At 40.2% G+C, this 17,676-nt stretch overlaps 1 protein-coding gene across 15 annotated transcripts in view; it reads right to left on the bottom strand.

Moving 5' to 3' along the window:
- Nucleotides 1–17,676, bottom strand: part of INPP4B (inositol polyphosphate-4-phosphatase type II B) — a gene marked incomplete at its 5' end in the record, with an annotated part of 258,219 nt that overhangs the window by 134,016 nt on the left and 106,527 nt on the right. For all 15 annotated transcript variants that reach the window (XM_083571055.1, XM_083571067.1, XM_083571062.1 and 12 more), the window contains 3 exons: nt 1,738–1,782; nt 3,652–3,876; nt 12,298–12,382. In XM_083571055.1, coding sequence (XP_083427181.1) covers nt 1,738–1,782; nt 3,652–3,876; nt 12,298–12,382 — 355 coding nt within the window. The remainder of the gene's footprint in view (nt 1–1,737; nt 1,783–3,651; nt 3,877–12,297; nt 12,383–17,676) is intronic.

Genomic DNA, 17,676 nt, shown 5'->3' with positions numbered 1-17,676 from the left:
TTTAGAAGAAAAACATCATAGGTCACTATCCATATATCCTTGCCTCTTTAAAATCTGAGCTTCTCTAATGGGCTGGGCTTCTCTAATGAGCTCAAGTTAGAATCATTCTGCAGAAAAGCAAAATCTAAAAATAAATGCTGGTATGAAAAGCATAGGATAGAAGCGATCCTTTCCTTCTGTTGGTCCAGACAAAAGGATAGATCTGGAACCAATGGGTTCAAATTACAAGAAAAAATCATTCCCTCAGATGACTGTGTACTCTCCATCATTTGAGGCTTTTAAGAAGAAGTTGGATAGCCATCTATCAGGGATACTGTTAGAGTGGATTTCTGTATTGGCTGGGCTTGGGCTAGGTGACCTTTGAGGAACTATTACAATAATTGGGCTTTTGGAAGGGAAAATACACTACCCAAGAATATTGCTATGTATCATACAGTATAGAAACAGGCTTAATGTAATTTTAATGGTATATTTTATTATTTTATGCATGCTGCATCCCCACTTCTGGATTAAAAAGTGGGAAAGAACGCAATCTATCAAATATAAGGCTAAGGCTTAGGATAAGGTTAAGAAATTGTATTACCTGAAATGCAGTATACGTCATGATGAAATAAGATGACTTCTAGCCTTTACAGTAAAAGACAATGACTACCCAGCTACTAAAATAATTATGGAAGTAAAGCTGCAAGCCCAACCCTACTAACCTAGGAGTGAGGCCCACTGCATTCAATGAGACTTAATTCTGAGTACACTTTTTGTGGTTTGGATTGCTGCCAAAGTTATGAAAATGTAATAGCCAGCCAATCACTAAGCAGTTAGTAGGTTGTAGAATAAATCTGGGCACAAGTAATCCACATGTTCCTTCTATCTAAACAAAGCTAACATTATTATTCATCTTAATTCTGGTCTTAATTCCTGCCATTAAATTCACATTGCATCATACTGAAGTATCTGTTATAACTGTATAACCTGATACGGAAAGAAACTAATGACAAAGCTTGCACAGTTTGTAGGTTTTGAAGAAATGACTCAATGTTTCTGAAAGCACTGGAATTCAATTCAACAAAGCAAGGGAAGCTGCACTTTTTACAGGGAAAAAGTGCTTATCTAATGCTATGAAGACATGTTCAGTTAATTAGTATGCTTGACTGATTGAACATTTTAGCTATGCTACATGTACTTTAACAAAAAGAATGGCATGTACCAATTAATAAGATACACTTTCCCAAAGAGACATTCTGTTTCAAAAGGTAACACTCAAGAAGCTGCTGTACCTTGAAATTAAAACCCTTCCTATAAATAATTTTTACATGAACATATTAATTAGTTCAACATTAAAAATCCTATCTTTTATAGACCTCCATATATTATAAAGGTTAGAATGCGTAAGTGTTCCAGCCCCAAGTTTGCAGTGTTTAATAATAAAAAGGTCTCAGCCAGATCATCAGGAGATTAAACAACCCAAACTGCTTCCGTTCAAGGTTTTAGAGATTCATTTACAAGGCCACTTGATAAAATGGCTGTTACACGCCTCTCTTCTTTTCAGGGCTTTCTAAAGTGGAAAGTCATGCTCTTTATATATTATATAATTGTATCCAACTAAGTTCTACTCAGAGTAGACACAATGGATGTTAAGGTAGTCATGCCCATTGTTTCTGTGGATCTACTCTGAGTATGACTTGGCTGGATGCGACCTATCAACTTTAGTTTTATGCAAAATTTAAAGTTGTGTCTTACCAAGACTGAATTCAAGTTTTGGTTCACTGACAGTCCTCTGAAGATCTGTTGGTAAAAGAGTATCTAGTTAAAATATATACGGTAATAATTCATACACTGGAATTTTATATGACGAAGTATACTTAGCACTGTACCAATGGTACCTACAGTGAGCTGCAAATCAAGACGCAATGTTTCACCACATCTACATTTCTTAGAGCCCACTGCAGTCGATCAATAAATATTTTTTGTGTTCTAATGAATCACAATCATAGTGGGAAAGCTATCCTGACGAAGTAATTGTTATCCTGTGCAATTCGCTATGTCATTTACATCAAAATTTCTCAGAATGCAAAGTTCACTCCTGCTTTTTTCAACAAATTATTACTTCACCAGAATGGCTGGACATGTATTTAGAAGGGTCACGTGACTAAACTCAGTGGAAACTCAGTAAACATCATATTTCCATAAGACTATCAGTGCAATGATATCAATGTCTACAAGAAGTAAACCCCATTTAATTTAATCAGACTTACTCATTGCCTAAACTTATGTACTTGGAATTAACAGTTTGCATTTCTTAGTACAGAAAGTATTGATCTGATGTATAGAGATCTTTCCTGTTCTACTTAGTTCAAGAGGGTTCTTGAAGCTTGCCTGTGTGAAAAAAAAGGTTTCTGATGTTTGGGTTATTCCTTCTGGGAAGCTGAGTACAGCTGGTTTATACTGGTTGTGTTATCTTTTCTGTCAAGGTCATGCTGACTATAATAGTCAGGCCAGGAGGAGCATGGGTTTCACTAACTTTCTCTTTCTATCTCTTTGTTCTGGTGTGGTGTTTCTGTTCTGTATGCTATAGTGTTAAGGTTTAGTCTTATTATAAGTTCTTGTTAGTTTAAAGTTAAGTCTGCTGCAAATGGATTTCTTATGGACTGTGCCAATCCTGAATGTTATTGGATTTGTGACCATTATGCTCATTTGCCTTCAGTAGCACTAAAGCTCTGCTGGATGAAGTACAATTGTCTCTGGTCTATTTTTTGGAAACTGCAACATGTTTAGCTTTTTTCCTCCATGCATAGCGACACTACCATGTATCACAATCCATGGAATGTTTATTGGGGTTCCCCACAATTTTCATTGGAATAACAGAACCTAACTCACCCCCACAGGGTTTTTGAAACTCCCTGTAATTGCAAAAGAGGCTTCTTCTGTGGTATGGAGGGCTGCTGTCTTAAATACAAGCCCTGCTGAACACATGGCAGTTGCTTTGGCCTTAGCTGTCCATTGTTAGCCAGTGATGCCAATTCATTCAGCTCCTTTCTTCTTTGACAAATTTATATGATGCTGCCTTATGATTCAGAAGCATGATCAAAATTCTGACAGGCGGAGTACTATTGCTTGGAGTCAGGAAACCTTAAACAAGCCTATCTCTCAGTCCTGGTTCCCATTTCTATAATGAAAGTGTTAAACTAATGATCTGTCTCTAATTACTTGTTATAAGGGTAAGTACAGTATCATACTTTGAACATTAAACGTCTTGTAGAAATACATGCAAAACAACATTTGTACACAGCATCTTAAAAAAACACACTACAAAGAACAGATTTACTGACAGCTATATATCTGCCTTCCATAGGAAGCAAGTTATGCAAGTTATGCAAGCCAGAGGCAAAATACATTATCAGTATTATATTAACATGCCAGTCTACAACAAAAGAGAGGGGTAACCTGTGCTCATCCAGATAATGTTTCACTCGAATCCCATCAGCCCGAGGCAACACCGCCAAATGGTTAGTGATTATGAGCACTGGAGTGCAATAACACTTGGCAACAAAGATTTCTAATCTGCCTAAAACTGGCCATTCACAGAAGAGAGGATTTCCACCAAAAAAAAAAAAAGTATTAACAGGATTAAGGTCCAATAAACAATATGCTTACTTGTAAGCTTAGACTCTGCAAGATTGTCTGCCTGTGCTGATGGAATGAACTGATGTACTTCATCTGCTGCTCTTTCTTCCTTGATTTCCATGATCAGTCTCTGGAGCTGCTCGATTTTATTGCGCAGACCTTCAGAACTTGCCTCTCCGAGAGCCACAGCCCAAGATTCACAGTCAGACCTTGATGCAGCTTCAAGGTAAAGATCTGGTTCTCCACTCTGAAACTCTGCACTCAGAAAACATTGACACACTTTCATTAAGACAGACATTAACAGATGTGTTTTTGAAGATGAGGGCAAGACTGATGCTTGCAGTGACACAGAATATCATACAGCTTCTCCTCTTGTGTCACAGAAGCAAATGAAATCAAGCTGCTGCTCTTCACATTCAGCACAACACAAGGTCCTCGCTGCACAGCTGGATCTTAAAGCAATTAATGTGTCCCAAAACTAGGTGGCAGTATCATTAAGCTGAAATTTAGAATCCCTATCTGATGGCTATCTGGCAGCTTAGCTGGTAGCTTTCAGGGAAACCAGCTTAAGTATGAATTTGATTTAGCAGGGTCAACAGGCAGAATTCTGTCAAATGGACTGGTGGGATTCATTAAAGCAAAAAGTGTTCATTATTCTTTTTATTAGAACTGCCCTTTACACTCAGCTGCCCATTCACTCTTGTCAGATTACTGTTCATCAACATCTGGCAACAATTTAGAACAATCAACCAACAGGTTATATGAAAAGGCTTCTGGCCTCATAGCTACCCATAAGTAGCTGCTGCGGAGCCTGATAGAAGTCTAGTTGTCTCTTGGGTTCACAAGGAAATTCAAGTAGCAACTAGGATCATTCATTTGATTGGAATTCACAAAGGAAACAGTCTCTAGGCATTTAAGATTCTGCCATGGAGACAGTTTCATTTAGTTGCAAATTCAGCATGACATTTAGTGCGGTACAAATGTTCAGGCACGGACTAAGGGGAGGGGAGCAAATCAATGCTACTTTAACAGAAGACACCAACTGATTTAGCTATATATCTGAAGGAATAAAACTGGTAGCTGTTGGGTTTTGAAGCTGAACACTGAAGCTAGCTAAATAAAAGTTGGTTCCCAATATTGTATCCCATTCTTCCAACATTCCACTGTACTTGCAGGGTCCAACTAGATGTGATGAGGCATGTGTGGTTTTGATCCATGAATCTCTCCAATTCACAAATAAAGTGTGAATGAATGAATGAATGAAGCCTATCAGGGATGTGGAACCTATGGCCCTTCAGATGATGTTGGAATCCAGCTCTCATCAGCCTCAGCATGCATGACCAATGGTCAGGGATGATGGGAGCCAAAGTCCAACAAAATATGGAGGGCCCTAAGATCCCTATCCCTGCTTTACATGAAAAGGAATATTATGGGGTGGATAGGGAACAAAAAACCCAACCATCCACCTTGCTGTGCTCCATTCCTTTAAGCCAGGGATTGAGAACATCTAGTCCACAAGCTTAATTAGGCCCAGCACAAGGTCCTACCAGCTCATTTTCCCAAACCACACAGCTGCTGCACACCCAGCATTATACATACAGTGGAGATGCAGCTGCCAATGCCTTAAAGTACACTCTTGACACTTTGAAGTCCCAACAATTGCTGGGACTTCAAAGCATGTCATCTTGATGTCATGTGGCTTCCCTTGAGTTCCACAGGATGAAATAAACAGGCTGTTAAAAGAAGGCAAAACCTGCTACTGACTCCTGGCATCTGGGTAATGGTGTTTCAATACATGCTTTCATTTCCAGCCGTATAACTGCCAACATTCCCAGTGACTGACAATATTCTTTAAAACCATACACATTTTTGTCTTTGTGTTTGTATCCTTCAAATGTCCAATAAAGCTTGATATTGCCATTATATGATATTGCTATTTTAACCGTATTTCATCATTTTATGTCCGTAAGCAGCTCAAAGAATGATGTTACTGAGCAGAATAAAAAAAATGGTACCACCACTTGGGGTTGAGTTTATGACCCTACATTTACTCATGCTTTCATTTACTGCTGTTATTTTAATGTTGCTAAATGTTGTTTGTTATTTATTATAACAGACTGCAATTTTATAATGTTGTTGTTCTACTGATTGTTTTGTAAGCAGGGGGATGCAGGAACAGTGTGGTGCAGTGGGCTGCAACAGAAAGGGGAATGACAGAAATTGCAGGGGGGGGGGTGTCCACATGTAGAATAGGCTTCCATTTGAACAAGGGAGCCTCTGGATGCCTGCCAAAATTTAGCTGAATTGAAACCTCTTTTAAAAAGAAGTTATACTGTGAAATTTTCATGTAGGTATTAAGAGAGTGAACTTGCTTATTCTGCATGAAATATATACTGCACATACATTACCCACTCCTGACAAGCTTCTTCTAAGGGCCAGAGTAGCCATGATGTTAAATATCCCTTTGCATTTAATGTGCACATTTTATAAAAATGCAAATAGCAACCCCTGGGGATAAGCAGCTGATCATTATTAGGTTCAATGTTCTTCAACAACTCTAAAGAATGGAAGCTTCCTTCAAGTAAATGTTTGCTGTACAGTCGTACCTTCTTTGCCAAACGCCTTAGAACTCATACATTTTGGCTCCTGAATAATAAAAAACCGGAAGTGAGTGTTCCGGTTTTTGAACAATTTTTGTAAGCTGAATGTCTGGTGCGGCTTCCATGGCTTCTGATTGGCTGAAGGACACTCCTGCAGCCAACTGGAAGCTGTGCCTTGGTTTTCGAACTGTTCCAGGAGTCAAATGGACTCCCGGAACGCATTCTGTTCAAGAACCAAGGTACGACTGTACTTACTCACTTGCATGTACATACTGCTTCTGATGAGCTCTAACTCCACTTGCATTATTCTGATAACTGGAACTAATGTCTACAGCAAGAGAACATTGATTTTTCCCCCTTCTACATTAAGTTGCAACATATGGAAGCAAATTGACTTTACTGTATTCTTCCATGTTGGGTGCATGCTAAATGAATCATCCCATTGCCTACATGAAGAAAATATTTGGGTTCCAAATCTAGTTTGGTAAAACTGAAATCAGAATATAAGACTTTATGGTCTGAATGTTGTTTTATTTCATAAAAGTCCACAATACCTTCTATTATAGGCACACAGCAGGGGGTTTATTTCTGCTTATACCACATAGCTAATAAGAGTGTTTGCCAGGACTGTTTTCACTGCCAACAACAAGCCAATGGAGAAGACACTGTACACAAATTAGTTCAGATGTTCAATTGTCATTTGTTACAAAACATCACCCACAATATGGGGCTTCATGGACTGTCAAGTTTAAAGAAGATAGTTGGCTAATTAAAAACATAATAATTAGTAGGCCTGTATAAGGAGATCATCCGTTCAATCACACATACAATCACTTCCTTCATGTTAGAGTCAAGGCACACTGACCATGCAGGGGAAAGAAAGCAAAACCTGAGGCACATTCATCATAAATTATCAGAAAGCGCTTGTTTAAAAATGCATTTTCTTTTATGATTATTCTAGAAGTAGAAAAATATGTAAATTTATATGGGGAGGGAACATTGAGAGAAATAATTACAAATAGCAAGCAAATACTTAGTCACATGATTGCTCCAAAGATCAAGAATGTGAGGATCTGCCTGATCTGCATCTTGTATAACCAATATGAGTGGATTACTAATGTCATGCTGTCATGCCTATATTCTTACTTAAGAGTCAACTTCTCCTACATCAGCACCTATTCATCAGGCTGTTTCCTAAACAAGGCAAATGCACTTAAACAATGCAGAGTTCAATTATCTCCCCAGAAAGGAGGACACAAGCTATCCAACCTCTACATGCTCCACAGGGCTTCTGCAGTGATGTCCCTGCACAAACTGTGCTCAGGAGATTAAATCAATTACCATAATAGACATGCCCACACAAAGTCAGTGGAAAGTTGCTATTCTCCTATTTTTGTGCATATTTTTTGCACTTCTATTATTTGTGTTCATACTGTGCTTTGTTTAAATTGTTCCCACTCTGGGTTCAGTTGGCAATAAAGAGTAGGCTAGAAATATTTTTAATAATAATAATAATAATAATAATAATAATAATAATAATAATAATGTGATTTCGGCCCATTTGTGTTGTCATGTTCCCTACTGGGCCATAAAAAGGTCACGACGATGAGTGGAGCGGGAAGATCCCAGTCACAACTAGCACAAATTTATCCTAAAGGAGACAGTAAAGGTAAAGGGACCCCTGACTGTTAAGTCCAGTCGCGGACGACTCTGGGGTTGCGGCGCTCATCTCGCTTTACTGGCCGATGAGGAGACAAGGCAATTCCTGAGAAGGCTGACTTAGCGCCAGTAGCTGTCTATGCCCTTGATAGTGAAGCCAATTGCCCAAATATTCCAGAAATGGTCTGCTTAACTGCTGGAGCTTTCTGCCTCGGCTGCTGTTGCTGCTTCTTTTCTGAAGCACCAGTGCTCATGCCCATAGTACGCTTGGCGGTCAAAACTATCAAGAAGGATGGTACCTAGTTTATCCTAGAACAGCATGGGGTATTGAGAGCACTGACTGCTTCCTTTTTTAAAAAATAAAATAAAAAGGATGACTTTTGTAAAAAGAATGGCTTCAGCTGGTGAGCTGAATGATTGAGCTCCCTTTGACATTTTCTTTTCTTTTAAATAGCCACTTAATTATCACCTCATTGTGGTACATTTTGGAGTACCTTTTGCATCTGATTCATAGGTCAACAAAAATGCCTCTCTCTTCCCTGATCCAATATTTGTCTCTTTGTCTCATATATACCAGCTACTGAGAGCCTTGGGTATCCAAAGCAGCAACAGGGGAAGTCTGCAAGAGTGGAGTCCTGATACTATAACCAAGATGTTGTTAATGCAGATGTGTACAGAAACTGACCTCTGTGTGCTTTGACTTTCCCAAAAACTTTGTGCTCTCTCCAATGAAACATGAAAAAGTATATGTGATTTTTTTCCCCACCCTCTCTAAAACCAATGCTTGCCATGGGCAGTTTCCAATCTTTACACCTGGGTTCTGCCATCACTACCCTGAAGGAGCAATCATATTTTAACTATCTGGCTCCATGAAGACAGTTCTCTGGGGACCACTCTAGGATCAGCTGAGAAGTCACAAATACAGTGGTACCTCAGGTTAAGTACTTAATTCGTTCCAGAGGTCTGTTCTTAACCTGAAACTGTTCTTAACCTGAAGCACCACTTTAGCTAATGGGGCCTCCTGCTGCTGCCACGCCGCCAGAGCACGATTTCTGTTCTCATCCTGAAGCAAAGTTCTTAACCCGTGGTACTATTTCTGGGTTAGCGGAGTCTGTAACCTGAAGCATATGTAACCTGAAGCGTATGTAACCCGAGGTACCACTGCATTACTCTTCCATGACCAATGTGGAGGAACAGAGGTCACTATTGTATGCTTGCATTCAAGGTTTTTTTGTGAAATGATGTTACTTTTAAAAATTGGGATAGGTTGCTAAGAGCAAAGTTGTGCTTTGAGAGAATTTGGTAAAATGGCTTGTGATCCCCTTAGATGTTTTTCTACTTGCAAGGCTTACAGAGCTAAGTGGACAGGCTGCAGAGGGAGGACTTCTCTTTGAGCAGGTGAATGGAATAGGAAGCCTCTTGCCAGGCAAAATGAGGGGCGGTGGGAGGTCCAGAAGAGTGCAAGCAAGACTTGCTCAGCTATGTGAGTGTCTACAGATCTGAGGTAGAGCACCAAAACCATCTAGGATTAAACCAGGTTACCAGGTTTGGATATTAAGAGCAAGCCATGTTTAATGCAAGTTGAGATTCATAAGCCAGCTTCAAGCCATGATTTCTGATTGTTGTTTGGTGGCCACAAACAAATGTCAGTTAGTTGGCCAGGGAGGATTTGAACATATTAGCAAACCACAGTTTACTGTCACATCAAAATGCTGCCATGGTCAGCTGAGTCAACAAGCATAATCTGGTACATATAGTCATGGTAACTAAGCCTTTTTCTTGCCATGTATTAGTTTCCAATCATATTTTACAGGGGTCACTGTACTTTTCTCAGAATTTTTAAAATAATTGTTTTTTAAATGACAAATGTTGCCTTTCCGAATAGCTAAAATTGTTTGGGGAACTTTGGTAAAATAGTAATTCTGAATTATCACAGTAGTGGAAAATGCTTGAGAATATTAATAATGAACCTCTGAAAAATAAAGCACTATCACAACCATACATTCTAACAAAAGGAGAACTGAATTTTGATATATAAATTGTATCTGCAAGATAAGTGAACTACAGACATCAGAAGCTCTTGATTCACAAAGCTAACTAAATCCCGAGTTCATGTTAAAATTAGTAGTGATGAAATCATCTCTTGCTTACCCATTACGCAAACGCTAGCGATCACTTGAAAGTCAAACTTTCAGGCATCGATAAAGATTTAATTATTTTTGTTATCTTTTGTTATCCTGTTTTTTTTAAATAATAGCATTCATATTCCACTTTTGTCATTGCAACTTTTATGTTGATGTTGATATTTCAAATTAAAATTGTCATCGCCATTATATATATACAAAGTATCTTTGGGATAGGAAAGTAATATAATCACATCACATATTTCTAAAAATTATGTCAGAGAATGTTTGCTTTCACTAGCCATCCCAGACACTAAGATCCTCAGAGACCCTGCTCTACATCTCTTATTTATTACAAGGGCAATGGAACAGAGGGAGATGAGTGTTTTGAGTATGGATCACTGTATTCAAGAAATTCAACACACAGGCATATTTGTGTGTTCAGGAAAGATGAAAACACCATCCACTTGGATTCCCAATATTTTTAAAAGTTATTTATATTTATATTAATAAAATGAGAGCAAAATGGTAATGATTGACATTTAAGTTTAATGTACCACACCACTATAAAGCAAATGAAGTGCTGTTTTTAAGCCTCTTATATTTCAAGAGAATCTGCTGTCTCTTCTTGGTTGGAGACAGAGCTGCCTTTATATACGAAAGTCCTCTGATGACAGGTTGATCTGCTCATAATATGTTTAGAGCAGCTTCTTCATTAAACATGTTCATTTCTGTACCCTGTTACGCATTATTTTTGCTTCTACAATTATATTTAATAAACTAGATTGGACGTGTCCTATACTGCTGGAACAGTGAATCAGAGTCACTGCAATCCCATTTTTTTATAATTCATTAAATTTGTGTACTGCACTTCATCCGAACATCTCAGGGCATAAATTATGGAAGAAAACCACAAAGTACATAATAAAAACAAGAACAAGAACAAAGCAAACCAATAACCCCCCTCCCACAAACACATTTAAAAGAACATACTGTTAATCAGCCCAAGGCCTAGATGAAGAGGAACATTTCCACCTGGCCCCTAAAGATGTATAATGAAAGTGCCAAACGAAACTCGCTGGGGAAACCATTCCACAAAGAACCACTGCAGAAAAGGCCCGTTCTGCATCGGTTTATATGGGCAGAGATGGACCTTAGGGTATTGTGGTTCTGAGCCATTTAAGGCTTCATAGGTCAGAACTAGCACTTTAAATCGGGCCTGGAAAATAATTGGCAGCCAGTGCAGTTGGGCTAGGATTGGTGGAATATGCTCAAACCATCTTAACTCGGTGAACAACTTGTCTGCTGAATTCTGCACCAGCTGAAGTTCCCAAACCGTCTTTAGAGGTAGCCCTAGGTATAACGTATCGAAGTAATCAAACCTAGAGGTGACCAGAGCATAGACAACAGAAGATGGGCTATCTCTGTCCAGATAGGGGCACAGCTGGGCCACCAGTCCAAGCTGATGGAAGGCACTCCGCACCACTAAGGCCAACTGACAGCAAAGGATACAGGAGTTACCCCCAAGCTATGTATCCACTATTTCAGAGTGAGTGTAACCCCATCAAGTGCAGGCAACCTCCCATCCATCCAGTCTAGGGAACCTCCCACTAACAGACCCTCAGTCTTAGGTGGAGTGAGCTTCAGTTTGTTGGCTCTGACCAAGTCCATTATTACAGAGGCAATACAACAATTCGGCACATCCACTGAAGATGTAAAGGAGAAGTAGAGCTGTGTGTCTTCAACATACTGCTCACAATGTACTCCAAAACTCTGGATGACCCCACTCAGTGGTTGCATGTAGATGTTAAACAGTGTAGGGGCTAAAATTGTGTCCTGAAGGCTCCATGGGGCCCAAATAGGACCAGAACCACCACAAAGTGGTGCAACCACCCTGCCCCAACTCAGACAGCCCCTCCAGGAGGAAAGCGTGGTCAATGGTATTGAAAGCTGCTAAAAAGCCAAGGAAAATTAACAAGGACACATTTCCCATGTCTCTCTCCCATCAGAGGTCATCATACAGGGTGATTAAAGCAGTTTCTGTGCCCAAACCAGGCTAAAATCCTGATTCAAATGGATCTAGAAAATCAGTTTCCTTTTTTAGCTGTTCCTTTTGCTGAGCAGTAGGGCTCTTTGAGGTTTTTTTCTACAACCAAGCAGGACATAAATTATATTACATACGTACATACATACATACATGCATACATATTGTGTAACATATTTAAAGAAAAATATTAATGGCCTGGAAATACCCCCCCAAAGAAGAGAGAGAAATTATTATGCATCATACTTACTGAGCACTACTGAAACATCTGCTTTATTCCTGAATTCCACAACACAGCACCGCTCCAGGATTACTAACTCAGCAGCTTCACAACACTGTAAAGGGAACAAAAGAAAAGCAAGAGTTTTACTCAGATTCATCCAATAATATGGCAATTCAGGCTACAACAAAGGGAAGAAGAAAGTATTACAGACACCACCAGTTCTGCGAAGAAGCCAGGGCCCTCTCTCCATCAACCGGGGGTGGGGATGGGGAGATACTACGCCACTTCACTGGCACTAGTAACTTTTGGTTCCTCCTCTTCTCAAACTGTTTCCTCCAGCCAACCACTTGTAACAAAGAACTGCAACCTGAGTTTGCTTATTTCCTTCTCCCTCCCAACCCGCTTTCCTTTTTGGCGTTATCTTTTTAAAATTGTAAGCTTGAGGGAAAACACTGTCCTGTTCTTATTGATCTGAAAGGCACTCCAGGGGCCTTTTTTGGCTGAAGAGCTGTGTAAAAATTCTTCAAACATTTACTCGCTGATAATAGAGTTTGCTAGGGACGCAGGTGGCGCTGTGGGTAAAACCTCAGCGCCTAGGGCTTGCCGATCGCATGGTCGGCGGTTCGAATCCCCGTGGCGGGGTGAGCTCCCGTCCTTCGGTCCCAGCTCCTGCCCACCTAGCAGTTCGAAAGCACCCCTAAGTGCAAGTAGATAAATAGGTACCGCTTTATAGCGGGAAGCTAAACGGTGTTTCCGTGTGCTGCGCTGGTGCCAGCTCGCCAGAGCAGCTTCGTCACGCTGGCCACGTGACCCGGAAGTGTCTCCGGACAGCGCTGGCCCCCGGCCTCTTAAGTGAGATGAGCGCACAACCCTATAGTCAGACACGACTGGCCTTCACCTTTAATAGAGTTTGCTATCTAATAATAAGCAGCTTTTAATTTTTGATAGCCAGTGTTGTATATTCCTTTGTATTGCTTCAAACAACTCACTCCTAGACATACCTGTACTATGCATGTAAAAAAGCTTGTAAAGCCTCAGTTGTTATCATCTCCTGTATGAAGTGGCTGGATCCAAACTAAATCAGCTGAAATCCATGTGAAAAGTTAGACTTGGCTTAAGTGCCATTGAAATTGAAGGGAGCTAAGTGCAACTGTCTTACAGCACAATCCTATGCATGTTTATTAGAAGCATGCCCCAATGGGTTTGTTAGGACCCACCATTCAATTAGGATAAATAATTTTACTGTAATGCCTGGATACAACCCAGGATCTTTTTTCTGGTAGGACTGTTGTAGTGTTTTACCTTTGTGGATGCAATGGTAAGACTGTGAAAGTCTTTCTTGTTTCAGTGTGTTATGTAAGACAAAAAATACCCTTTATAATCATGATTCCATACATGCAATCTATACCAATGAGAGAATTCACAGGCACCAGACTGTTTTGTACTTCTGTATCATTAACCTTCTGTCTCAATTAGGCTCTGTTGGATAACTTGAGGGAGTTAAAATGATGTATTGAAAATCATGAGACTTTGTACAATGCAGTGGAAAAAATACTGTGGAAAAATAGCTTGAAAGACGTTCTGAACAGAAGAGCAGGGGTGACCTTTCACTGCTCATGGACTGCAGCTTGAGCAGAATGGAGACAACTTCCAAAAGAGACATAAAAATTGCCCTTTCTTAGCAGAAAGGCAAGAATCTTGGCTGACATGTCAAGGAGCATCTTCAAAATGAATTTATAACTATTTAGAGTTCTAAGATGCATGTTTATCTTCACGAATAAGTTTTAAAACGTAGCTGAAGAATAGGCTAAGTCAGTCTGTGTCATCCTGGGCTCCCAGTGTACGCTGGCTGGGGCTGATGGGAATTGTAGTCCAAAACATCTGGAGGGTGCAAGGTTGGCAAAGGCTGGGCTAAGCCATGAGATTCTTCAGGCCAGAGCAATCAATTAACTAACTAACTAACTAACTAGTAAAAGCTCAACTATTAATACATTGTTCTTAGTACAACTTGACTAACTTTTATCCTTTTATCATATTTCTTAGAACCTCAACATTAAAGTAAAGTACAGAAGCATAAAACATTCTCAAGCAATGAGAAATCAATGTGCCTTGGAAATTTAGAAAATAAAAAAAACCCCACAATTATAATTTATTGCAATCTATATTCCACAGAAGGGTTTATCATATCAGCACATGAGATGGTGAAACAAAACACACAGCAACACCTCAAAAGAATGACTTAATTTCTCTCTCTCTCTTTATTCTGTGCAACATGAGGATATTAATAGTTACAGATGCCCTATATATCTTGGAACTGAAAAATATATTACTAATCAATAAGCGTGCTGCAACTGAACACCTCCTGCAGAGATATTTTGGCCCCTGAGGCGAACCACAAAATGCACCCCACCCCGGGCCAAGGATGAAGATCTACATCCGGAACAAGTAGAGGGAATCAAGTTCTACATCTGAATCCGTTGTCCCTGTGGACCCTGCTGCCTGAGTCGTTCACTTCACCTTGCCTCATGGGTGGGCCAGTCCTGCTGACTGCCACAAAGGACCCCAATTCCCAGTCCTGCCATTTTCCTTAAGCTAGAGTTCTAGTTTTCAGTTTACATAGCTGCTTCCTCTTCCTCCTCCTTTCACATCCTGGCATTAATGGTTAAGCTTATAGACACAATTTTACTTTTCAAAGATACTCATCTGCAGCTTAAAAAAAAAAAAAAAAAACCCTCTGCATTGCTGAGGCACACAAAGCACTTCATGGATCTCTGCTTCCATTCATGCCTGCCTTGGTAAGATCTTGCCCTGCTGTGTAGAAGACCAAAATCCCTCTGGGGCAGCCTCCTTTCACTTCAGCTCATTATTTGGGATTCATACAAAGCTTTTGCACACCTCTATTATATGACCTTATCTGCACCGGCATTTGGAAGTCAGATTTAAGCTTCTACTGGGAAAATGCTTAGGTTTTAGTTTATTTGCTCGGTTCTTAAAAAAATATGTGTTTATACTTGTTTCCCACCCCAGGCTTCTGGAAGGAGCAAACCACAAATCCAAAAGTGTAAAAAAGACATATTGATTCAGAAAGCACATCTTTCCACCAAGCAATCCTAAAACTCTTCCCAAGACATTTTGTACTGGCCAGTTAGTTTATGATTAATATCACCTTAGCTTTTAGGCAACCTCAGGTTCTCCTCTTGCAATACAAATATCCTCTCTCCAACAGAAATAAGGGGAAGCTAGCAAGGGCATTAAATATGGCCAAAGAGAACTGAAATGTCAGAATTCTTTCCTTATTCCTGTTCATCTGCCTTGATGTGCCACAGGGAAAAAAAAATGTTCTGAAGTGAAAAGGTAGCATTGTCTCCAGAGGCTTTGATAGATGGTTTTGATGTCATTATGGGAAAACTCTACCCAGAGCTGCTTCAGATGCCTATACAGCTTACATCCAGAGCGAGATTCTTTAATATTTTTCTCTCATAATAGATGAACAGCTCCTTCTATACAGTACAGAATGTGTTTTTTGAAGAAAAACAACCTAAATGTACATCCACATTTCTACATATTTTACAAATAACAATTTTCAGGAAGAGCTGTACACATCTGAACGAGATCCGCGGAGAAATGGCACTAATTGATACACCAGGGAAACAAACTTACACAGCAGGCAGAGCCGAAGAACATTAGTTAAATTAATCACACCAGAAGCATAAGCCCATCTCTTTCCCGTCCACATGGGCATCTTAAAATGTTATCCCATTTAGCATAGAAATATGCAGGGCACCTTACTGAAGGAAATAAGAGCCAATTCTTCAGTTTGTGAATTTTTAAACATGCAAGCAACTCCTTTATTCCACAACGTGTGCTGAATGCTCAATCTAAATCTGATCGCATACATGTGGCTGCAGCAGGGGGAAATGCAGATGTGCTTTTTTCTGGATCCCTCTTCAGACAGTGCCACTCATAGCTTCACTGAAAGCCAGAGCAAGAAGAAGGAAATGCACTAGCCACAGATATAGCCCTGAAATGTGTGCACCTTTTTGGCCACGGACCTGACATCTGCTTGTTCAACTGAACTCCTGGGAAGAACACTCACATCTGATCAAGATCCCTGCATTAGATGTGGCCAAAAGGTTCCACAAATGTCAGGGGAATGGCTAACTGGCACATCCCTATCACAGTCACATGTTCAATGAATTCATGAGTGCTCTTGCAAGAACAGTGTTATTATGGGTAGTATTAGAGCAGGTCCATTATGCCTGAGTATGACTTACAGTACAATCCTAAACAGGCCTATTTTTAAGTAACTCCTGCTGTATTCAACAAGTGAAGCTGAATGTTGGAAGATACAGGACAAAAACAAATACTTCTTCATACAGTGCATAAACTATATAATTTGCTCCCCAAAGCAGCAGTGATGACCACAAACTTATATGGTTTTAAAAGAGGATTAGTCAAATTCTTGGAGAATAAAGCTTTCCATGGCTACTATCCCTAATGGGATCGTCGGGACACGTGTGGCGCTGTGGGTTAAACCACAGAGCCTAGGACTTGCCGATCAGAAGGTTGGCGGTTTGAATCCCCGCGATGGGGTGAGCTCTCGTTGCTCGGTCCCTGCTCCTGCCAACCTAGCAGTTCAAAAGCACGACAAAGTGCAAGTAGATAAATAGATACCGCTCCAGCGGGAAGGTAAACGGCATTTCTGTGCACTGCTCTGGTTTGCCAGAAGTGGCTTAGTCATGCTGGCCACATGACCCGGAAGCTGTACGCCGGCTCCCTTGGCCAATAAAGCAAGATGAGCGCCACAACCCCAGAGTCGGCCACAACTGGACCTAATGGTCAGGGGTGCCTTTACCTTTACCTTTATCCCTAATGGTGATGTTCAACTCCCATTTGTCAGAGGCAGCAATGCTACTGAATGCCAGTTGCTAGAAACCACAGGAGGGGAGGGTGCTGTTGTGCCCAGGTCCTGCTTGCAGGACTTCCCACGGGCATCTGGTTGAGCACAAATAACAGGATGCTGGACTAGATTTGCCACTGCCCTGATCCAGCACACTTTTACGTTCTTATGTTATGTTTAAGTCAGCTTACAACTTAATCAGATATCACTCTAATTTCAATGGCGAACAACCGAGTGGCTAACTTGCAGGTGTTGTTTCCATCAGCCCCAAGTAGCATAGCCAATAATCAGAGATAGCTAGAGGGGTAACTCAAATACCAAGTGGTGTAATAGGAAAGACAAATACTCACATGAATATATCACAGGTTATATCAGCAAATAGGTTTTAATAATGACCTATTTCAAGAAGTAGATGCTGGGTTTTGTGTTGTGGGAGTGGGGTAGTAGACTGAAAGTACAGTGAGTTTTCAGCTCCCAGTGCTCTGTTGAAATCAATTTTTACATTA

This window comes from Podarcis filfolensis, assembly GCF_964270895.1.
Source record: "Podarcis filfolensis genome assembly, chromosome: 9".
In the NCBI taxonomy this organism is placed as follows: Eukaryota; Metazoa; Chordata; class Lepidosauria; order Squamata; family Lacertidae; genus Podarcis; species Podarcis filfolensis.
This window is presented reverse-complemented; position numbering and strand designations above follow the sequence as displayed.